The sequence below is a fragment of the Ranitomeya imitator genome, chromosome 8, assembly GCF_032444005.1.
Source record: "Ranitomeya imitator isolate aRanImi1 chromosome 8, aRanImi1.pri, whole genome shotgun sequence".
Classification (NCBI taxonomy): Eukaryota; Metazoa; Chordata; class Amphibia; order Anura; family Dendrobatidae; genus Ranitomeya; species Ranitomeya imitator.
In genome coordinates, this window is record NC_091289.1 from 152,754,594 (window position 1) to 152,780,079 (window position 25,486).

Here is a 25,486-nt window from a genome sequence, read left to right on the forward strand (position 1 = left end):
CTAGTATTTTTTGGAGGTGACCGGTTCCCCTTAAGAAAGTCTGTAGGAGTTGTGAGTAATACTGCATAACATTAGTTGTTGCAAAATCTTCTCCACTTAACCCCTTAGTGACAGCCAATTTGGTAATTAATGACCAAGCCAATTTTTGCAATTCTGACCACTGTCACTTTATGAAGCTATAGCCCTGGAATGCTTCAACATATCCCACTGATTGTGAGGTTGTGTTTTTTTTTGTGATATTGTACTTCATGTTACTGGTAAAAATTTCTTCGATATAACTTGCGTTTGTGAAAAAAAAAAAATTGAAATTTGGCAAAAAGTTTGAAAATTTTGCAATTTTCTAACTTTTGTACACTTAAATTAGAATGGTGTCACACAATATTTAATAACATTTCCCACATGTCTACTTTACATCAGCAAAATTTTAGAAACAATTTTTTTTGTTTTTTTTGTTAGGCCGTTATAAAGGTTAAAAGTTGACCAGCAATTTCTAATTTTTACAACAAAATTTACAAACCCATTTTGTTTTAGGGATCACCTCACATTTGAAGAACGTTTGGGGGTCAGTATAACAGAAAATACCCAAAAGTGACACCATTCTAAAAACTGCACCCCTTAGGCTGCCGTCACACTATCAGTATTTGGTCAGTATTTTACATCAGTATTTGTAAGCCAAAACCAGGAGTGGAACAATCAGAGGAAAAGTATAATAGAAACATATGCACCACTTGTGTATTTATCACCCACTCCTGGTTTTGGCTTACAAATACTGATGTAAAATACTGACCAAATACTGCTAGTGTGACGGCAGCCTTAAGGTGCGGAAAACCACATTCAAGAAGTTTATTAACCCTTCAGGTGCTTCACGAGAACTAAAGCAATGTGGAATGAAAAAATGAACATTTTACTTTCTTCACAAAAAATTTACTTTGGAACCAATTTTTTTTTTATATTTTCACAAGGGTATCAGGAGAAATTGCAAAACAGATTTTGTGGTCCATTTTCTCCTAAGGCAGAGCACAGGGCCCCAGGCAGCACATGGGGGGGGGAGGGTGTGAGGGTCAGAGGCAGCACACGGGGCCCCAAGCAGTTCACTATGCCCTGGGGTATAAATTGGCCTAGGCCAGATTATACCCCTCCAGGGCCAGAATATACCCTAGCTGCTGTGGATCAGATTTTTCACGCCTTTGAGAACCATTGAGTGATACACTTAATAATGGGGCCCCTGTCAGTGCACAGGGGGCCCAGGCAGCGCACAGGGTGGCAGATACAGTGCATGGGGCCCCAAATTGTGCAAGGGGCCCCAGACATTGCACAGGATTGAGTGATATACTCAAGAAGGGGTCCCCAGACAGTGCACAGGGGGGGAAAAGACAGTGCGCAGGGCCCCTGTGAGCTGTCTCTGCCCAGCTGTGCGTTGTCTGGGACCCCTTGTGCACTGTCTAGTGCCTCGTTCTTGAGTTTAATCACTCAATCCTGTGCGATGCCTGTATGCTGCCTGGGGCCCTGTGTGCTGACTGGGAACCCGTTCGCTGTCTCTGCCCCCCGTGTGCTGCCTGGGGTCCCGTTCCCCTGTCTCTGCCCCCCGTGTGCTGCCTGGGTCCCTGTTTGCTGTGTCTGCGCCCCCCCCCCCGTGTGCTGCCTGGAGCCCCGTGCACTGCCAAGGGCCCTTGTGTTTTTGTGTGCTGCCTGGGACCCCCTGTGCACTGCCTGGGGCCTGGTTTGCTATCTCTGCCCTGTTTGCTGCCTGGGGCTCTGTTGAGTGATACACTCAATGGTTCTCAAAAGCCAGAAAAATCTGATCTACAGCAGCTGGGGTATATTTTGACCCTTGAGGGGTATAATCTGGCCTAGACCACTTTAACCCCGGGTATATTCTGGGCGGGGGGGTTAATCTGGCTTGTTAACCTAGGATCATTTACCTTCCCTTCATGTGGTTCCATGTCCACTGCCTCCTGTACGCCAGAGGATAAGGCACTCTCCATAGTACCTGTACTGAGCCCTGAGCTCCGGACATTGCAGGAATGAGATTCCAGTATGGCCTCCCACTGCCATGAATACAGTATACACAGATTGCATGCACATTGCTTACCAAGTCTGTTATATCCCAATTCTTAACTGATACCACTCCTGCACTGTACATTCCCATATCACTGTGTGTATGTATATACTGTATATTTCCTTGAAAAAAAGATGAAAAATTACTTCTAAATCTTTAAAGCTTGTAAAATGGCAACAAAATAAAACAACATTTTACAAATTGTACTAAAGTAAAGCAGAGACGAGGGAAATGTTATGTATTCATATTTTTGTGTGGTATGACCATCTGAATTAAACGGATATTCATTCAAAGTTTGAAAATTGCAATTTTTGGGGAAATTTTGTCAAATTTCTGATATTTTTAGAAATAAATGCAAAACATATCAACCTAAATTTACCATTGCCCTAAAGTATGATGTGTCCCGGAAAAAAAAAATCTCAGAATCAATAGGATATGTTGTAGCATTGCAGAGTTATGTGAAGTGGGTTAAACGGGACACAATTCTCCTGATTTGGGGATCAGTGGGGGACTTAGCAGTTACCATCTATCCTATTGATACATTGTATGTTATAACTGAAAATGTCCCTTTAAAAAGGTCTTGATAGAGATTTTATAAGAGTCAAAATTTATGTTCTATACAATCATTTATTCCTTCAGTTTCTGTTTTTGAGTGTATCTAATCATCCTCACCGCAACCAGAAGCTGCAATAATAATGGCTCCTCCAGATGCAAAACTGGCAGAGGATTGGAGCACCACCGTGATCGTGAGCAATTCTTTGCAGGTACAGGAACCCTAATACTGATGTTTTCTACCTAAGCGTATTTTGTCTTTCCATTCTAAAAAAATACGGCTGCTTCTATAATAATACGCCAGCCAGCAGGAATTCATTACTTGTCATAAGAAGCCCTGCTATTGCTTGCAAGTCTAAATGACCAGACTATTAATTTTGAGAAAATAGTTACATAGCCTAGAGCTATATATTATTCCTAGAGGAAAAAGGTCTGAACTTGCTAATCTTATAAGGAGGAAATTGTCAGGAAGTAACCCATCCTCATTTAGTAATGTAAAATGTAAAGCTGTGAATAGTATTTCAGCATCTGAGCCAAGTTTGCAAAAGACAGGCAATTTTATGTCTGACTATTCTTTTTTTTGATTTAAATAGATTTTTATTAACAATATAAAGAAGAACATCAGAATGCCATTTACATTGCATTATATCACATACACATTATCTTGTTTTAATAAACCCCAACATTACCCCAACTACCCCCCTCCCCCCTACGACAGCTCAGTCTCAATCTTCACCCCACTGAGGCCTTCTCTGCCTCGTGTAATTTATCCTCATCCAGGTCTTAGGAAACTCGACGACTATACTCCTCAATCCAAATCAAGCCAAGGAGACCATATTTTATTAAACATTTCTATTTTCCCCCTTTTTTTGTACACCCCCTTTTCCAATTTTAGACCATGTTGAACATATTGGAGAAATTCCCTTCTCACAGGTGGTTCCGCATTTATCCAATTTCGTGCTATTACTTTCCTGGCCATGTAGAGTAGCCTAGCGATTGCAATCTTCCAAGTATTGTCAACTCCAATTTCTTCCACATATCCCAGCACGCATACTATCGGGTCTCTAAGAACTCTGCACTTATACGCTGCTTCAACTCGGCTCAAAACCACCACCCAATAGGCAGCCAGTCTCGGACACGTCCACATCATGTGATATATTCCTGCATTCTCACTCGCACACCTTGGACACTCAGAATTGGCACGCAATCCCGCTTTGTATAGCACTTCCGGAGATTTATATACCCTATGCAGAATGTATAGCTGCGAGATCCTATATGGTTCACTCAAGGATAGTCGCGGAACCCACTCCATCACCGATTCCCAGGTTTCATTTTCCATCGGTCCCACTTCTCTCTCCCACTTAGCTCTCGCCTTTATAGGGAAATCTAGCAGGAACGTGTGCATAAGGTCCTTATACAGAGTGGAAATAACTCCCCTTGTAGTTCCGTCACCACACACATACTCCAACACTATATCATCTTGAACCCGGATATCAGCCTTCTTATTCTGAGCTCTAAAGGCATGTCTCATCTGCGCATACTGATATTCCCCTGTGGATCGCAGACCAAATTCTTCCTGCAATTGGGAGAAGGACTTCAGTTCCTGTCGCTGGATTATCTGGTGAACAAAGCAAATTCCCTTATTCTGCCATTCCAATATTCCTCCCAAGGCCTCAAATTCCTTTAAATCGTGGTTAGACCATATCGGTGTGAATTTAGTCAGCCCTTTAACCCCACGAATCTGCCTTAGTCTATTCCACAATTTACGAATCAGGAACAGGGTTGGGTATACTTTCCCCAGAGCGCTCAAAGAGCCATCTTCCAAACACCTAGCCATCGGTCGTCGGTCCGTCACCACTTCCATTAGCTGTTGTACTGCACTGGATGACGCCCCTCGCGCCCAGCCCTTCAAATGCTGGCTCTGGGCCGCAAGGAAGTATATTTCCAGGTTGGGCAAAGCCAAACCACCATCTTCCTTGGGTCGCTGAAGCGTCTCCAGGCTAATACGTGGATATTGTCTTCCCCATATCAAACTTCTAAAAAGGGCGTTAATCTGCCTGAACTTCCCCCGCGGGATCCAAATTGGTGCGTTATGTAGAACATAAAGAATTTTAGGCATCAGGACGATTTTAATAAGATTTACCCTACCGACGACCGATAGATGTAGCTTATTCCAGGCATCTACCTTTGCCTTGAGTACCCCCATAACAGGAGTCAAATTTCTTTGCAGGAACTCCGCAATTGCCACCGAAATCCATATTCCGAGGTATTTAAATTGGGAAACCACCTTCAGCCTCTCATCCCCAACATCCTCACTCACATTCTCTCCTACGTCATCCACTCTAAAAAGAACCGTCTTATCCCAATTAATTGTTAGTCCCAACACAGTACCAAATCTCTCAACGATTTCAACGGCCCCTCTTAGTGAATCGTCTGGATCCGCCAGGAACAGCAAAACATCATCCGCGTATAACGCTATTTTTTCCTCTACTTTCCCATACCTAAACCCAGGGACCCCATCCGCCTGCCGAATCTTAACAGCAAGAGGTTCTATAGCCAACGCGAACAGGAGGGGTGAAAGCGGGCATCCCTGCCTAGTCCCCCTAGCCAGCCCTATAGGTCGAGATAGCTCCCCGTTTACTCTAATTCTAGCGGACGGTAATGAGTACAACAGCTGTATCCAGGCCACAAACTGCGGACCAAACCCCATACATTCCAGCACCTGCCAGAGGTACCCCCATTCGACACTGTCAAACGCCTTATGTGCATCCAGCGATACAATCACTCTTCGACCACAGTTGTCAGACTCTACCTGCAAATTTACATATAACCTCCGCAAATTGATCGCCGTTGATCTATCCGGCATAAAGCCAGATTGGTCCGAATGCACCAGACTCGCAATAACACTAGAGAGGCGGAGAGCCAACACCTTGGCCAGAAGCTTGACATCAATAGTTAGTAAAGAAATTGGGCGGTACGACTCCGGTTTTCCCAAGTCCTTATCCTCCTTTGGAATGACCACTATTATGGCCTCTCTCATAGAGGCTGGCAAGCACCCACAGGACCTAGCTTCCTCCAATACCATTTTTAATCTAGGAATCAACACTTCTGCCAACCCTTTATAGATCTCAGCGGGTAGCCCATCGACCCCAGGCGCCTTCCCATTAGCCATAGACATCAATGCCCGACTCAATTCCTCCTCAGTGATAGGGGCCTCAAGGCTCTCCCTATCTGTCTCACTCAGTCTCGGCAGATCCAGACCTTCCAAGAAAGTCAGTGTGTCCTCGACCGATTCACCAACCCGAGAGGAATACAAATCTGCATAGAAGTCCGCGAAGGCTCTCAAGATTTCAGGCGTTTCCGTTATTTTACCTCCACTAGCAGAGTCCAAAGAATGTATATATGAAGAACCTCTCTGAGCAGCAGCCACTACCGACAGCATATGTCCCACTGTTTCTCCCTCCTGATAGAACAATACCCTTTGGAAATCCCGCTTCCTCTCGGCTTTGCCTAACAGAATTTTTTCCAAATGATCTTGTGCGTTTTTCATCCTTCTCTCTGCCTCAGGGGTTCCCAGCGTAGCCATCCCATCTTCTGCTTCCTTCAACTCCTCAACTGCCACTTTTACTGCCTCTCTCGTCCTCCGCTTACACCTACTAATGTCCCTAAACAGTAGTCCCCTCAGATACGCCTTCATTGCATCCCAAATCGTAAGAGCATCAGTACTTCCATCATTTAAGAGAAAGAATTCCGCTACCTCCCGTCCTATACTTTCCAACTCAATACTCTGTAACCAATTAGGATGAATCTTCCATTCTCTCACACTTAGCGAATGAGCCCCCTCCAATCTAACCTCTACTTCAATTGGACTATGGTCCGACAAGGCCCTTGGCAGATATCTCACCTCCCCAACCAATGTGTCCAAAATCCTGTTACCCAGAGCCATATCAATCCTAGAGAGCGTGGCATGCGCCGGTGAATAACATGAGTACCCTCTCTCCCCAATATGTCTAACCCTCCAAAGATCAATCAAACCTATCTCCTGTATATAGGTGCCAAATGTTATGTGTCCCTCCGACCTATTCTGAGTATTTTTATTTTTATCCCAATATTCATCACAGATATTGTTTAGATCCCCGATAATTATTAACGGTGCCGGCCCCCATCTTTCCTCTCGCTCCATTACTTCTCTAATTTTCCTGCTAGAGTAGGGAGGCGGAATATACATCGCTGCAACACACAACATCACTCCATACAGTATACACCGTATTAGTACGTACTGCCCATCCACATCCACACATACCTTCACCTCCTCATACTGAACTCCCGCTGGAACCAAGATTGAGACTCCTCTTGCATACGTGGAGAAGGTAGAATGATATCCCTTCTGGATCCACCGTCTATTCAGAACATCCACCTTTTCCCTTACCAAATGCGTCTCCAGCAAGCATATCATTGAGGCCCGTTGGTCTCTTGCATATTGCAAACACGCGGCACGTCTAGATTTCTCCCCTAGGCCTCTCACATTCCAGCACAAAATCTTAAAACGGGTCCCCATCACTTGGCTCATCTTCACTATAAGTATCGTCAATTTTGAGCCCAAGCTGTCTAACTACCCTCCCCCTTCCCCTCCCAACTCCCCCTCCCACCCTTCCCCCCTCACATCTAACCATTCCACCTCTTTTCAAGAGTGGGGTATCATCGCCCATAGCGAACACTCCGTTTGGCATTACCTTCCCAACCCTCCTCCCACCACTGTACATAACAGGATTTCAGACATTTTGAAAAATAACGTATCTCAAAACATTTTAACGTAGAATTATTTACACACGCAAGAAACCTGCATACACTTAAAATATGCCGCATACCCTTCCTCCCCCTTTCCCAGCAACCATTACACCATCCCTTTAACTTTAACTGAATACAATCCAGCTCCCTTCTTCACCACCCATACCCCCTGAGTTGTCAATCACATGACTCTTTGCCAACTGACAGATAAGTAACCAAGATCAGACTCTTCCCACAGTTTCAGTCTCCTTTTCCTTTAAGCTTTTTAGCATTAATATCGATCCACTGGGTAGCTTCCTCCGGCTTCTGAAAAAAATGAATTTTATCAAACGCCACCACCCTCAGTCTTGCTGGAAACATCATGGAGTACTGTACTCCCAACTCCCTCAGCCGTCTCTTGATACCCGTGAACATCATCCGTTGTCTCTGCACCAGAGTAGAATAGTCCGGGTATATAGCAATCTTTTGGCCTTCAACTGTCAGATCCGTCATGTCTCTGGCCTTCCTCAGGATAATGTCTCTGTCTCTAGTTTAGAATTTTGGCAAGCATGGTACGGGGATTCGCTCCAGGGACAGGTGGTTTCGGCGGGACCCTATGCGCTCTTTCTACCGCGAACACTTTTGTTAGCGCCATATCTCCAAATGTTTCTAACAGCCATTTTTCAATATATTCCGTTGGATTCCTCCCTTCAGCTTTTTCAGGGATGCCCACTATGCGAATATTGTTTCTTCTGGACCTGTTTTCAAGGTCCTCATTTTTCGCAGCCAATTCAGCTATTGCTTGAGTGAACTTTTTCTCTGCTTTTTGCAGCTGCACTATATGGTCTTCTACAGTGCTCACTCTCTCCTCTACCTCCCCCACACGTTTGTCAATCTTCTGCATGGCTGCGTTTATCTGGGCTGTGTCTCCCTTAACCTCCTGTATCTTTAAGGTCAGAGACTGTTTACAGGAAGAGACTAGCGCAAAAACGTCTCTTAGGGTAGGCTCAGCTTCTGGCGCCATTTCCTCGGGTCCCCCTTCTGCCACCGCCATTTTACTCTCCTTTCTCCCCTGTTGTACCTCATGTTCTCCTGCTGGGCTCTCCTCCTCCTCCTCTTCTTCGGTATCAGCTCCGGCTCCCTCCTCTGCGGCCTCTGCTCTCGCAAACTGCTGGAGCTTTGCCGCTACCTCCATGCGCTTTTCTACATGCGGCGTTCTCCTTGTCTGCCTTCTCCCTCGTGTCGGCGCCATCTTGGATTGCGCCTGCATCCCCGGCTCCCGCGTCCTTCTGCCGTCTCCTGGTCATGTTCGCCGGCTCCAGCACCACCGCTCAGCACCGCCGGACCCTCCAAGTCTCCCCGCAGCCGGTAAGCCCCCCGCAGGGACCAAACAGCAGCGGCTCTGCAGGATTTTAGAATGTACAGCGGCGGGAGCTCACAGCCACACGTCCGCTCACATGAGCTCTCAGGCCACGCCCCTATGTCTGACTATTCTTAAATTTTTCGGCCATCATAGTGCCTGGCATAAAAAAAAAAATTCCATATGTGGTTTCTTCCTTTTCTTGTAGTTTTACTACGCATGTGCTAAAAAGGCTGACAGAAGCTGACTTCTGAAATAGGAGAAGGACTAGCACTGAGGAGGAGGAGCAGGATCCTTCATCCCGAGTGAGCTCTGTAGAAGCACCAGCAGTTGCGGTGCCGCAAATTAGGAATTCTTTCAAAAATTCTCTTATTGAGAAAAATGCAATGAGAATTAATAATTGAGAAATATAAATCAAATCAATACTTTGTGTGACCACCCTTTTTTCTGCAAAACAACAATTCTTCAGGCTACTCATGTACATAGTTTTTGCAGGAAATTGAGAGGATGTTCCAAACATCTTGGAGAACTATCCACAGATCTTTTATTGAGGTTAGTTTGAGCAAATCCTTCTGTCTCTATGTAATCCACGACAGATTTGATTGATCATGCTGAGATCAGTGCTCTATTGAGGCCATATTATTGCTTACAGGATTGACATTTATGCTGAAGGAAATTCTTGTGCTCCAAATTTATTCTGCAACAGGACAACAACCTGCAACCAGTTAGATTCCTAGAAAGCAGGAGAAAAAATAGGAGTAGACGTCCAAGATTTTTGCATATAAAATTATCTTCAAATTTTATTACATGAAATATATACACCAGTTAGATTCCTCCCTGATGGTATTGCATGCATGATAGATAAATACCTCCCGGTGCACTAAGATACCTTGGCCAACCACTGTGTCTACAGTCCTCAATGCTGAGAAATAAATGCAGATACTGATCTTTCATGCAATACCACCAGCGAAACATCTGATTGGCTCTAAAATTATTCTGCAGCAGGACAACAACCCCAGACATACAGTCAAGATAATTGAGAACTATACTTAGTGTAAGGAAGTGTTAGGGCTAGCGGAACGCACCAAATAATTAGGAAGATGGTATAAGGTGTGTTTGCAGCCCGGTGTCCACCGTGCAGAGATGGAACCTGCTGCTGAGTATTGACGGACTATATGGGGGTATAATGTGGATACACACACGGGTTAGCTTCACCTGATATGAAGGAAGCGAACCCTGTTGCGTCACAGGGCCGCGGTACCGCACAAAGCGCAAGCATGGGAAGACTCAGGGAAAGAGTTCCTCTAGACCTATTGCGCTCGACACCGCTACTGGGGTGTCAGAGTTAAACAGAAACAATAATTAAATGCACAAGAGTGCATGCAGTGCCGCTCTGGCGGACGCCACTAACCACCCAGACTTGGGTCAGGAAAGCGCTCTATTAGTGCACGGTGCCGCACTGGCGATCACTGCAATCAGACGCAGTATCGTGTGTTAGGTGTTATGATACGGTGGTCTAGGAGCAACATGGAACGAGCTCTGAAGGACGTGGTAACTGTACTGACCGCAGTCCCTAAGCTCAACACAACACTAAAAGTAGCCGTGGAATGCTCCTAACTCTCCCTAGGCATCTCGTCACAGCCTAAGAGCTAACTACCCCTTAAGAAAGAAGCAGGAAAACTATCTTGCCTCAGAGAAAATCCCCAAAGGATAGATTAGCCCCCCACAAATAATGACTGTGAGTGGAGAGGGAAAAGACATACATAGAATGAAACCAGGATGAGCACAGGAGGCCAGTCTAGCTAAATAGATAGGACAGGATGGAATACTGTGTGGTCAGTATAAAACACTACAAAAATCCACGCAGAGTTTACAAAAAAATCTCCACACCTGACTAAAGGTGTGGAGGGCAAATCTGCCTCCCAGAGCTTCCAGCAAGACAGAATTAATTCACACTGATAAGCTGGATAAACATAGAAAGCGCAGAATGGATAAGTCCACAATCTATGGACAGAAAAGAGCAAGCAAAAACTTAGCTTAGCTGAACTGGTCAGGATAACTGGGAACTCCAAAGAGATGTGAATCCAACCAGGAACCATTTACAAGTGGCACTGGCTGAAGAAAGAGCCAGACTTAAATAGCCGAGCAGAAGAGATGATAAGTGGAGGCAGCTGATGACAGCTAACTCCAAGGAGCAGCCATACCACTAGAAACCACAAGAGGGAGCCCAAGAGCAGAACTCACAAAAGTGCCACTTACAACCACCGGAGGGAGCGCAAGAGCGGAATTCACAACAGTTAGGTGCAGGTAGCACTGTTGGGCGCTAGATAGCAAGTGTTCACCATTCGCGAGCAGTCAACAACACTAGGAAGGGGGATGATTAAAAAGCAACAGTCACACATCTACATACACACACGTTTTCAAGTATGCACTAGCGCATGGCCGAGCGGCCATGCGAACCTTTTATAGCAGCAGTGCTACAGGACCTTCCAGATGGTCCAATAGGAGCCGCAACAGGACCTAAGCATGTGACCCCCGACCTCCAATGGGAGGTCGTCCTGTGGGCATGCTCAGTATGGGAAAAGCAGGACTTAGTCCCAGAAAGACCTGCTTGCTGCTGATAAGTGCTGGCTACAAAGGCAGAGCCTGGAAGGACAGCAGTAACCAGTCGCACAGTATCAGCTTGAGCCAGACGCTGGGACCAATGTCTCAGCTAAGCAGGCTCCACTGCTACTGAAGAAGAATGGGAGACCGCTGCGGAGATGGTTCGAGATTCCCCCTGTGCAGAGGTGGGAACTCGACACCTAACAGAAAGAGCAAGGATCATGGAAATGATTGTGTGGCCCCCACAGAGCCCTGATGTCAAAATCCTAGAGTTTGTCGGAGATTACATGAAGAGACCAATGGATTTGTCAATCCTATAGCCACAGAAAATCTGTGATTAGTTTTCCAAGATGTTTTGAACAACCTCCCTGCCAAGTTCCTTCAAGAACTGTGCAAAATGTACCTACGTAGAATTGATGCTGCTTTGAAGACAAATTGCATTTGCACCAAATATTGCTTTGGATTTATTTTTCCATTCACTTTGATAAATATTTTTTATCAAATAAAATGCACTCTTTACAGTGCAGTATTCTTTCAACTACCTGAAACATTTGTACAATATGGTGTGTACATATATAAGTATTTACTCACACAAATTATATATTATGTCATTTGTTTCTGATATTCCTCCAGGATCATGAGGTGATTACGTCTTTGCGGAATCAACAACATAAAATTCGTTTTTCAGAGTCTGTGCTAACTGGATCTATAATTTTTCCCCTTTCCGGTATGTTACTAGTGATAGCTGACATTATTGAATATTATTGGTTACAGAGACTTTGTCTGAGATTTAATTTGCAGGTCACAGACAGTGTTCAAATATTGTTAGCTAGCAGGACATAAAATGTAATTACCACAAAAATACGGAGCAAAAACTTCCACTTCAACATAGTTGTATAAAAATATTCAAAAAGTTTATTAGTTTATAACAATCACATTAATACATCAATACATAGAATACAGAATATGTGTATCAGTCTCAACACTAAAACCACATGACTAACATTGTGCAGTTCTACCTTGTGCTGCCAAAACTGCTTTGACCATTTGAGGTGGGATAAACGTCTTAAAGCCTCTGATGGTGGGTTTGGACTTTGTTCCAGATTGATGCCAGGTGCTACTCCAGGACGGACCCACGGAGCCATGGTAGCTGACCCCCAAGGGGGACAGAAAAGCGGGATTGCCAAGAAACTGGTTAGCAGGAGTGTACGGCTGGTAGACAAGTGCAGGATCTGGCACAAGCAGGACTGGTACAGGAACACAGGACATCCACCAGTACAGGGTCACAGGTGCAGGTAAAAAGATGCAGGATCAGACTGAGCAGGACTAGGCAGTCAGGATAGATACAGGTGTGGGTGCAGCATTGTGGACAGGAACAGGTGCAGACAGGATCAGAGAGCACGCGTATAGGGACCTAACAAGTAGGATATACACAGATTAAAGTTGCTAAGGCATCCCAATAGAGGATGATGCCTTATATACCAAAATGCCTCCCAACTATTGGCTAGGGTCATTTTTAGCAGCGCAGGCGCCTTAAGATGCAGGAATCGCGCACCCCAACCACTCCCAGGAGACCTGCATGCTATGCGCAGGTCCTGGAAGAAAGCAGACGCCGGAGGAGCGTGGATAGGTAAGTTAACAAGCCAGATTTCCTGCTTGGGGGGGAGGAAGGGGATCCATGCAGGAGCGCTGGCGCTGCTGTAACAGTACCCCCCCCCCTTCTTTAAGCCTGCAAGGAATTTCTGTAGAAGTGGAAAAAGAATATTTTCTTTGGACTCCAACGACCTCTCAAGGTTCAAATCCCTTCCAATCAACTAAAAAAAAATGTCTTTCCTCTCACCCTCTTTGAGGCCAAGATGGTCTTTACTTTGAAGACATCCTCGGAGCTGGCGGGAGCAGGCGTGACATCAGGATCCTTGAAGAAGCAGCTCGATATGACTGGCTTCAGGAGGGACACAACTTCATGCGCTAAGACGTCCTCTCTGGAGTGGCTTTAGTGTCCTCCCATATCTTCGAGAAATCCTTCGTAAACGCATCGGCTGCTGGTAAGCCAGAAGTGGCCGACACCCGCAGAGGGGTTCCTGGCTGTTGCCCAAAAACAATGAAGAATGGAAAACTTGCAGAAGATTCACTTATGTAGTTGTTATAGAACTCTGCCCATGGTAAGAGCTTGGCCCAATCGTCATGATATGCATTTGTGAAGTGCCGCAGGAAATAGGTAGAAAGAATCAACCAGATTCTGGCCAATCTATTGGATTGTGAGTGGTATGCAGACAAAAAATCCAGGTCAACATTCAGAAGTTTACACAAAGCTTGACAGAATCTGGACGTGAACTAGATACCTCAATCGGACACGATTTGACGAGGGAATCCGTGAAGATGGAAGATGATGTGCCGGATGAATTTCTCTGCAAGTTCTGGAGTGGACGAAAGACCTGGTAACGGAGTGAAATGTGCCATCTTTGCTAACAACTCTCAGTCGCTAATTGAGTAGTTGCACTCTGGCAGAAGAGAAGGCTTGACGAAGAACCCACAGGTACAGGTTATGCATAGATGAGTGGTCAGAGATGAGAAATGCGGAAATAATTGCCAGTAGTAGTTGGCAAATCACTGAATAGTTTTAATGATGTCAGGGCGCAGCCCCTCGAGGATGGAAGACACCTGCTCTGGTTCCATCTCCAGGCCTGTGTCCGAGATGATATAACCTAGGAAACGGAGAGAAGATTGTTTGAACAAACAATTCTCAAATTTGGCATAGAGGAGACTCAGTCACTGCAGGACTTGGCGAACATTCCGCCTATAAAAAAAGGGGAGGTCTGCAGAGAAGATTAAAATCTCATTAAGGTAAACCACAACAAAGTGTAAAGGAGGTCTCCTAAGATGTTGTTCAGAAATTCTTGGAAGACAGCTGGGGTATTGCTGAGACTGAACGGCATAACTCGGTATTCATAATGACCATCATAGGAGTTGAAAGCTATCCTCCATTCACCTCCTCAACGATAAGATTGTAAGCTCTTAGCAGACCCAGCTTGGTAAAGATCCTAGCACCTCTGAGGCGGTCAAACAACTTCGAAATCCAATAGCAACAAATACCTGTTCTCAACCATGATCTGATTGAGTCACCTCTAGTTAATGCAAGGTGAGTGCAGGTACACAGGTGCAAAATCAGGACTAGGTACAGTCATTCTTCCTTGGAAAATTCTTCCAGTTCTGTGAGATTCCTGGGTCGTCTTGCATGCACTGCTCTTTTGAGGTCTAGTCACAGATTTTCAGTGATGTTGAGATCAGGGGACTGTGAGGGCCATTGTAAAACATTCAGCTTGCGCCTTTTCAGGCAGTCTATTGTGGATTTTAATATGTTTAGGATCATTATCCATTTGTAGAAGCTATCCTCTTTTCAACTTCAGCTTTTTTATGGATGGTATTATTTTTGCATCAAGAATTTGTTGAAATTTAATTGAATCCATTCTTCCCTCTACCTGTGAAATCTTATGTGCCCTTTTTTCTCCACAAATACCTCTGATCATTGTGGTCAAAGAGTTCTATTTTTACCTCATCAGTCCATAGGACTTGCTTCCAAAATGCATCAGCTTGTTTAGATGTTCTTGCATACTTCGGGTGCTGAATTTTATGGTGAGGATACCAGATGTTTTCGTTTAATGATTATTCCATGAAGGCCATATATGTGCCGATGTCTCTGAACAGTAGAACAAATGTACCTAAAGTCCAGAGTCTGCTGAATTTTTCTGAAGGTCTTTTACAGTCAAGCAGGGGACTTGATTTGTGTCTGTAGCATTCCTACGAGCAGCTCTCGCTGAAATTTTGCTTGGTCTTCCAAACTTTATCTTGAGGTTCCACTGTTCCAGTTAACTGCCATTTCTTAATTATGTTTCAAATGGAGGAAAAGGCAACTCGAAAACGATTTTCTTCTTATAGCCTCCACCATTTTTATTTTCAGAGTGCCAGGCAGCTGCTCAGAAAAACCCATGGCCGCTGTTTGTTTGTTTTTTAGCACAAGGTTAGAGGATGCTGGATTTTTATAAAGCTGGGAAATTTGCATCACCTGGCTTAACGATGATAGTGAACAAGCTATAACACCAACAGGCTAATTAAGGTCTGAAACCTTGGTCAAATAAATATTTGAGCACACAAATCTCCAAGGGAGCCCAACCTTTTGCATTGGCCTATTTTCCTTTTTGTAATTTTCAAAATGTAAAAGAAAAATATATATTTTGTCTAAAATACAAAGGAAATGTGTCATCTTTAACTTTAGGCCTTTTAGAGATCAATTCATCTTCAACTTTCTTAACTGGTCACAATAACAGTAATTTTGACCAGGGGTGCCCAAACTTTTACATGACACTGTATGTAGCAGTAGAAAAAGCCTATATCCACATGAATGTGATGTCTCAGACGATATATACATTCAGGCACACTGCATGTATTGGGTTAAAATTCATAACCACATGAAAAATATAATCAGATTTTGGATCTTGAAAATCAACTTTTAGATCTTGGAGGATTCCCCACCTTGTCTGGTAATTTACATGGATTGGACATAGGATTATTTAGGATGTGCAGGAAAACCCATAAAATCAAGATCTGGTAATTTTGGAGACAGGTTTAACACATTGCTTTATTTTGTCTTGTTCCTCAAACAGTTTCTGAATTGCTTTCCATAGTGCATCCTGTGCCATTTTTTTTTGCCAGTTATTTACATGACATGAAAGAAAATCCGATTCATCAAATGAGGCCTTCTTCTACTGCTCCATGGCCAAGTTCTGTTCCCATCACAGGCACCATCACTATCCAGTCTTTGGCTATGCCGTCCCATAAGCAGAAAGCGGTTTTGCCCTGTTTTCTGACACCGCTCAGACCGACAAGTTATTGATCTCTTTCACACTGTTAACCTTGTTTGCTGATGACCTGGTAGACTTCACTGGTTGTCCTTCCTTGATCTATTTTTGACATGTACTAATCAGTGCATACAGGAAATGCCTCAAATGAACAGCAGTTTTGGAGAGTTTGACCCTTGTCAAAGTCACCGAAATCCTGATTCTTCGCTAATTTTCTTTTTCCCGATGCTTCAATTTAAAAAACCCGAGTGTTCACTTGATAGATTGACAGGGTGCAATTATCATAAGATATTCAATGTTCTTCACTACGTACACCCATGATTTTCATGTCATGTCTGATTGATACACGTTCTTCCATTAAAAACGCTCATAAAATGGAATACTTTAAGCTTTACATATTAATGGAACAATATTGCAAATTAGAGATTATATGTTAATCAGAAATATTCTTCTATTTGTTGGTTAAGACACTTGATTGCAGATGCACCAGAAGTAGCGGATCAATGTGCCAAATAACTTACTATAAAAGATGGTCTTCACATCCCTGACATTGACGCTCTGAGAACAGATCTGGACTGGATACCGGTCTCCTGACCTGAACTCAACAGTCTTATAGGCATATATGAGGCTCTTCAGTTCAGGGCAGGAAATCTGAAGTCAATCTGTACATTGTGGTCCATGCTCAAACCATAAATTTCGGATGTGTGAAGCCATCCAAACACATAATTGCTCCTAAGAGGGAGTAATTCTCTGATCTGGCTAGTAATTAGGAAGCCACCCGTGTTACATATAGAAATGAGTTGTCCAAATGGCTCAATCTATTACTAGAAATTACTTCCTTACATCTGTAAGCTGTTGTCTTACCAGCATAAGGCGCTCTGCATCTGCTAATGGGCAGAACGTTGGCCGAGTGGGGTTCAAATCCCACCACGAACCATCTGCAAGGAGTTTATATGTTCTCCCAGTGTTTGGGTGGGCATCCTTTGGCTTAATTCCACACTCCAAAGGCATACGGATTGGGGCTAACAGTCTAGATTTCATATGGGGACAGTGCTGGTAACGTCGGTACAGCGCTGTGGAATTAATGGTGCTATATAAGTGAGCAAAATAAATAACTATCTCTGCTTCTCTTGTAAGTCTGGTAAGTAATGGCCCTTTTGTGTCATTGCATGTTTAATATTTCTACACCAGCAGCTCATAATTACATTGTAGGCAAGCAGTTTTTTCTCTCTTTTGAAGGCATAGCATTTTTGCTGGCAGACACTCAAGAGATCCTTGGCAGTGAGAGAGAAGCAGTCTTTGAGCAAATTCAAGAATTTACATCTATTCATCGAAACAGCTTTTTAGTGATAGTGGCAGCTCTCCATGGACAGGAGGAACGGGACCTAATGTTCAGTATTCAGCTCAGGTAGATCATTTACATTTCAAATGACTCTCTCTGGATTTGTGCAGCAGCTTGATTGAGGTTTGCGAGTAGTGCAACAATCAATGTAACAATTCTTCTAGGTTAATATGTGTGTGATTATATATCAGAACTAGTGTGTCAGTTTTTTTCTGTGTGATATGGTTACTATTAGTGTATATATTTACATATACACACACAGTAGTTAATCCTACTTCTCACGATGACGCAGGAGCTGTAGTCTTTGAATGAACATTGAGAGAATTGGAAAGCTAGTCAGTATGTGATTGTAATTATGCATATCGCATATGATCAGTCACATGATGACTTCTCAAACTGCTTCAAGGGAATCTGGTAGGAGGATTTATATGCACATCAAGCCCTTTCAACGCCAAATCAGCCATACATTTACATGGCCAGTCTGTTCCTCTGTTACTGAGAAATAAGCATTTGAATCAATATTAAAATGAGGCTGAAGAGCGATGGTAAAGTTCCAGCCTCTGTCACTCCAGCTCTATTCCCTGGCTAACACTGCCTCCTGCTTGACTGATAGGCTCCATGCTGTGTTTCTTCAAGTTAAGGAGGCAGAGAATAAAGTAGGATTGACAGGCTTTTTTGCTTTTTGGAGTTGATGTTAAGATTAGGAGTAGTGATGAGCGAATATACTCGGTACTTGAAATTTCCTGAGTACGCTCGGGGGTCCTCCAAATATTTGTAAGTGCTCAGAGATTTAGTTTTCAGCACAGCAGCTGAATAATTTACAGCTACTTGCCAGCATAAGTACATGTGGGGGTTGCCTGGTTGCTAGGGAATCCCCACATGTACTTATGCTGGCTAACAGAGGTAAATCATTCAGCTGCTGTGCTGAAAACTAAATCTCCGAGCACTTACAAATACTCGGAGGACACCAGAGCGTGCTCGGGAAATCTCAAGTACCGAGTATATTCGCTCATCACTAATTAGGAGGCAAGAGGAGAAGTGTCTAAGAAAGTGGGAAAGGAAGCAGAGTTCTCTGATAACATAACAGGGGCCTTGGCTCAAAAGTATGTGCCAACATTTTCATGCAAAAAATTACCCCATTTTGTATCACAGCCCTTTTTCTAGACCGGTATACTGAAGTGCATAAACGGTATAACAAATAATAATACTGGAACAAGGCATACACCACCATTTTTGGGATGCAAATTACGCCGGAATTTAGCTCACTGTTCTAAGTCACACTCATGGCCTCATTTTGCATTCATATGAATTTCCTAAAAAGTTAAATATTTTCTTTAGGTTGAAGAAAAGTGGAACAACATTTTATGATGCATTACTTTGTCATAAAGGCATGGCTCTTATCAACCAAACATAGATTGATATACATAAGCAATAAAGAATGATCATACTTCTATTTTATAAATGGATTAAAACTTTTTCGCTCTCTGCTTAGGTTTCTTGGAAGTAACTTAAAAATCATTCCTGCCCATAATAGCATGGAGACTGTAAAAAGTATATTAACAATAGCTAAGGTAAGGTAGTTCATAACTTTCTATTAAAACCAAGACAATCTCCACTGAAATTAAGCAGATTAAAAGAAATTTGCACACTGCTTTCTTTCCTCTGCATTTTCAGAAACTTCAATTCACTTTAAACCGGAGGAATTCAAACTGCAGATTTTGTTGGCCAAACTTTGGTGACCGCCACCATTCGACATAAACAACTCCATTCAAATGGTCTGCAATATGGGGATACACTGTAAGAGTATAGAGTTCAAAGAGTAGCTGACAGCCCAACCGGCAATAGGATGCCCGTCCTAATTCCACGGACCAAAGTGGAAGTGTGCATACCCAAAAGAAATGAAGGACAGCATCCAATCCAGGTGAAAAAGCTTCTTTTATTGTGCCAAGTGCAACGTTTCAACCATTAAAGGTCTTTTTCAAGCATATAAAACAGCTAAAATGGCAGCTTTAAATAGGGGATGGTTGTAAATCCCACCAATCTCCTCACATGAGGCCACCCATATAATTTACATATAAACATATAATAAAAAAAAAACAATACATAAAAACACACATCAATACATCACATCTCCCCAAATAAGTATACAACTTATTATATGGGCGGCCTCCTGTGAGGAGATTGGTGGGATTTACAATGAAGGATGCTGTCCTTCATTTCTTTTGACACTGTAAGAGTATGTCCACACAAGACTGATAAGACTGATCCCTGGCATATTAACCCCTTCATGACTTTGCCCTTTTCCGTTTTTGCATTCTCGTTTTTCGCTCCCCTCCTTCCCAGAGCCATAACTTTTTTATTTTTACGTCAACATGGCCATGTGAGGGCTTGGTTTTTGCGGGAGAAGTTGCACTTTTGAACGACATCATTGGTTTTAGCATGTCGTGTAATAGAAAACGGGAAAAAAACTCCAAGTGCGATGAAATTGCAAAAAAAGTGCAATCCCACACTTGTTTTTTGTTTAGCTTTTTTGCTAGGTTCACTGAATTCTAAAACTGACCTGCTATTATGATTCTCCAGGTCATTACGAGTTCATAGACACCAAACATGTCTAGGTTCTCTTTTATCTAAGTGGTAAAAAAAAAATTCCAAACTTTGGTAAAAAAAATAAATTAAATTGCGCAAATTTTCCAATACACATAGCGTCATTTTTCGTGATCTGGGGTCAGGTGAGGGCTTATTTTTTGCGTGCGAGCTGACGTTTTTAGTGATAACATTTTGGTGCAGATACGTTCTTTTGATCGCCAGTTATTGCATTTTAATGCAATGTCGCGGCGACAAAAAAAAAAAAAAAAAAGTAATTCAGGCGTTTCAAATTTTTTTCTCGCTACGCTGTTTAGCAATCAGGTTAATCTTTTTTTTTTATTGATCGGGCAATTCTGAACGCGGAGATACCAAATATGTGCAGGTTTGATATTTTTCTTTAGGGTTTTATTTTGAATGGGGCGATTTAAATTTTTATATTTTATTTTTTTAATTTTTTTTTTTTTTTTAAATTTTTTTTTTTACTTTTGTCATGCTTCAATAGCCTCCATGGTAGGCTAGAAGCTGACATAGCAGCGATCATCAGATCGCTCCTATGTAGCTGAATTGCAGGCTTGCTATGAACGCCGACCACAGGGTGGCGCTCACAGCAAGCCGGCATCAGCAACCATAGAAGTCTCAAGGAGACCTCTGGTTGCTATGCCGATGCATCACTGACCCCCCAATCATGTGACGGGGTCGGCGATGCGCTCATTTCCGGCCCTATGGCCGGAAGCGCCGGTTAAATGCCGCTGTCAGCATTTGACAGCGGCATTTAACTAGTTAATAGCGGCGGGTGAATCACGATTTCACCCGCCGCTATTGCGGGCACATGTCAGCTGTTCAAAACAGCTGACATGTCCCGGGCTTTGAGGTGGGCTCAGCGCCGGAACCCACATCAAAGCAGGGGATCCGACCTCCTCAGTAATAGTACGGCGGAGGTCGGTAAGAGGTTAAAAGGTGAAATTTGCAGTGCTCATCTGCTGCATAAAATTGCTATAGTGCACCTTCATATACCACAGTGCAAATCAATTTACACTGCAGATTTCCCCCCCCAGCTTGTGAAATTAAAGGGGCGTTCTTAAGTTGTTAAATTGCTTTAAATAGTTTAACAGCCTGAAAATAAGCAAGTTAGCAAGTGACTTGCTTTTTTTCAGCTGCTCTTATTCCCCTGCAACTACTATGCAGTTACTCTGGTGGAGAAGTCAGTAGTTACATTCCAGTTAGGGAGTTAACTCTTAACATCCCAGTCAGCTCTCTCCGGTCAATTTTTTTTTTCTGAAGTCAGCTGCTCACCTGTCTTCCAGTGGGATACCGCCAACAGTGGCAGACCACACAGCCACAATGGGGCCCATGAGCCCTGGGCCGCTGGTGCCAGCATCAGGCTCCCCCTCCCTGCTTCATACTTTCAACTGCCGATACAGTTGAAAACAATGATGGGAAGGCGGACCTGTCAGATGACACTCCCTCTCCCATCATTTCCTCTGAGCCGAGCAGTGCAGAAGGTCAGAAGATGAGCTGCAGAGACCATAGCAGCATGGAACGGGAGAGGTGAGTATTTACCCATTTTTTTATTTAATATTTTTTTTTTTTCTATGTATGAGGACTATGTGGTGCCCATAATACTGTATGGAGAACTAAGTGGGGGGAGCATTCCTGTTTGCAGGAATATGTGGGGGGCATTATGCGGTCTACAGGGCTGTTGGGACTATTATATTGTTTTGAGGATTATGTGGGGGCTCATACTATATGTAAACAATTATACAGTGTGAATCTTTTTGTTGAGTCCAAAATAATGTGTACACTGTGTGCAGAATTGTTAGGCAAGTTGTATTTTGATCACATGATACTTTTTATACATGTTGTCCTACTCCAAGCTGTTCAGGCTTGAGAGCCAACTACCAATTAAGTAAATCAGGTGATGTGCATCTCTAATGAGGATGGGTGTTGTCTAATGACATCAAAACCCTATATAGGGTGTGCTTAATTATTAGGCAACTTCCTTTCCTTTGGCAAAACGGGTCAGAGGAGAGATTTGACGGGCTCTGATCAGTCCAAAATTGTGAGATGTCTTGCAGAGGGATGCAGCAGTCTTGAAATTGCCAAACGTTTGAGGCGTGATCACCGAACAATCAACAGTTTCATGGCAAAAAGCGTGTTGGGCAAAAAAAGTGCAAAATAACTGCCCATGAATTGAGGAAAGTCAAGCGTGAAGCTGCCAAGATGCCATTTGCCACCAGTTTTGCCATATTTCAGAGCTGCAATGTTACTGGAGTAACAAAAAGCACAAGGGTGTGCGATACTCAGGGACATGGCCAAGGTAAAGAAGGCTGAAAAACTACCTCCTTTGAACGAGAAATCTAAGATAAAACGTCAAGACTGGGCCAAGAAATATCTTAAGACTGACTTTTCAAAGGTTTTATGGACTGATGAAATGAGAGTGACTCTTGATGGGCCAGAGGCTGGATCAGTAAAGGGCAGAGAGCTCCACTCCGACTCAGACGCCAGTAAGGTGGAGGTGGGGTACTGGTATGGGCTGGTATCATCAAAGATGGACTTGTGAGACCTTTTCGGGTCGAGGATGGAGTGAAGCTCAACTCCCAGTTTCTGGAAGACAACTTCTTCAAGCAGTGGTACAGGAAGAAGTCGATATCGTTCAAGAAAAACATGATTTTCATGCAGGACAATGCTCCATCACATGCCTCCAACTACTCCACAGTGTGGCTGGCCAGTAAAGGTCTCAAAGAAGAAAATATAATGACATGGCCCCCTTGCTCACCTGGATCTGAACCCCATACAGAACCTGTGGTCCCTCATAAAATGTGAGATCTACAGGGAGTGCAAACAGTCCACCTTTCGGAGCAGTGTCTGGGAGGCTGTGGTGGCTGCTGCACGCAATGTAAACAGATCAAGCAACTGACAGAATCTATGGATGGAGGCTGCTGAGTGTCACCATAAAGAAAGGTGGCTATATTGGTCACTCATGTTTGGGGGGTTTGTTTTTGCATGTCAGAAATGTTTATTTCTAAATTTTGTGCAGTTATATTGGTTTACCTGGTGAAAATAAATAAGTGAGATGGGAATATATTTGGTTTTTATTAAGTTGCCTAATAATTCTGCACAGTAATAATTACCTGCACAAACGGATATCCTCCTAAGATAGCCAAATCTAAAAAAAAAAAAAAAAACCGCCCCAACTTCCAAAAATATTAAGCTTTGACATTTATGAGTCTTTTGGGTTGATTGAGAACATAGTTGTTGATCAATAATAAAAATAATCCTCTAAAATACAACTTGCCTAATAATTCTGCACACAGTGTAGAAGTCAGTGTGCCGTTTTGAGGCCTGGGTGGGGGCAATTATACCATTTGGACGGCTATTGGGGACAATTCTACAGTGTGGAGGTGTGTGGGGGGCCATTATACTGTGTGGCAATCACAGTTTGACATCATACTGTGTTGGTATCACCACACTTTGATGGGGGGTACAGTAGGGTCATCATACAGTGTGTGGAGGGTACTGTGGAAGAATTCACTGTTGGGGTATCATACTGTGTTTCAGAAGGGTGGTACGCTATTAGCTGGCATCAAACTTTATGGGGGGCAGTGAAAGGGCAATCTAGGAGCTTCAATAGGAAGATAATGACTTTGTAAGTAAGGGCTGCAAAGCTGTGAGACATGCTCTTCTGTGACCCCAAACATTTTTTTTTTTTGGGGGGGAGGGGGGGTAAAATAGGACTTCTGCAATAAGGCCCCATGACTTCTATGTATGCCCCTGCTCCCTCCTATAACAGTACCTCAGCCTCCTTCAAATGATAAGTCACGAGCCCTGCAGCTTTTACAGCGGGTCTCCTAATTACGTCCCTCTACTTTTGTTTGTCAGGCTGTGGCTTGTTCAATTGCCCAGTTATCTCTAAGTAAGATTATATAAAGAGAAAAAAAAAGTGAAAAGCAGAGGCATACTATGGTGTCGTGCCGCCAAGGTAAAAGATAAATGAAGACATTTCAGCTCAAGATTGTGAGCCTTAAAATAGGCTTACAATCTTAAGCCGAAATGTCACCATTTGCGGCTATTAAATAGCACTTTTTTCACCTTTTAACTGGTGTGCTGCCTCCATTTTTAATCTTCCATGTAAGATTATAGTGATAGCAGTGTACACTCCAGAACAAACCACTGACAGCAGAACTTGTGCTGTGGATTATAGTTCTACTAATAGTGCAGTTCTGTTCACCAGAGATGTCACTCAAGGACGAGAACCTGCCCTGATAAACCCAGAAAGTAAGGAAATTAAGAAGAATGAATTGCTCTGAACGGCTCAGAGACATCTTGAGAATGCCCCTTTTAAACATACTGCTGTCACTGTAGCTGAGGGTTTTACTCTGTTGGAAAATGAGCAGATTTCTTTGAGGGAACACACCCTAATGGGGTCTAAAAATTTTGGGTAGGCCTAGTACATCCTGTAGAAGGTTTCATATTGAGCTGAAAAGGGCAATTCATATAGAGAAGACTGTACACATCAAAATGAAATGCATCTAAATTCTATTATCTTTTCCAGGCTACCTGCAAACCTCACATTGAAAGTATATTGGACAGACTTCTCCAGGCTACAGTATACATTGCGGAGAATAGCCCAGTGTGGGAAACCTTAGCCAAAATCTGATTATGAAACTAATTAATTTGTAGTTGTCATGTAATTGATGAAAGTTAGATGGAGGTCCATATAGTGTTCCCCATAAATCGTTATTTAAAAGATATGTTATGGAAGACCATCGCTTCATGTGCTACTGTATTATTTATAGATATTAGGCATGATTTCAGTTATTAATCTGATATGCATTGTTAGCCATTAGTAAAATGGGTTGATATGCACATGCCTGCATGTTTATTCATTGGTGGTGGAGATCAGCAGACCACACATTTCCCACGGCGACTAATCTCCTGGTGGAAAGTATGTTCATTTCCAATATGCCGCACCAAGTTTTCCCCCCAATACTTGGCATCAGATGACAGTCCTAAATCTTCATACACAAATTTGTTGGCAGATCCCATCATAATCTAGATCATGCCACATCATATGTGAAAAATTTAAAGGGACTCTGTCACCCGAATTTGGCGGGTTCTGTTAATGGTCAGATGGGCGGTGTTTTATGTTCTTTCATGCACCCCTTCCTTTCCCGCTGGCCGCAATATTGTCTTGAATTTGATTAGGTTTCCTCCGTAGTACACGCGTGCGCAATTCAATCTCGCCTTGCGCACGCGCAGTATGCTTTGCCCAACTGCGGGCAAAGCCGAAAAGCATTAATGCGCATGTGCCGACGCACTATGTCCCAGAACACAGCTAAATACTTCCGGGACATAGTGCG

General features: G+C 43.3%; 1 protein-coding gene across 1 annotated transcript; it reads left to right on the plus strand.

The window, feature by feature from the left end:
- The first annotated feature begins 2,754 nt into the window (after window positions 1-2,754).
- On the plus strand, window positions 2,755-24,783 carry C8H1orf146 (chromosome 8 C1orf146 homolog). The gene is made up of 5 exons (XM_069737626.1): window positions 2,755-2,823; window positions 11,976-12,069; window positions 17,438-17,606; window positions 19,033-19,111; window positions 24,679-24,783. Exons 1-5 carry the CDS (start codon window positions 2,755-2,757, stop codon window positions 24,781-24,783), a joined length of 516 nt encoding a protein of 171 aa, XP_069593727.1.
- Window positions 24,784-25,486: the final 703 nt, after the last annotated feature.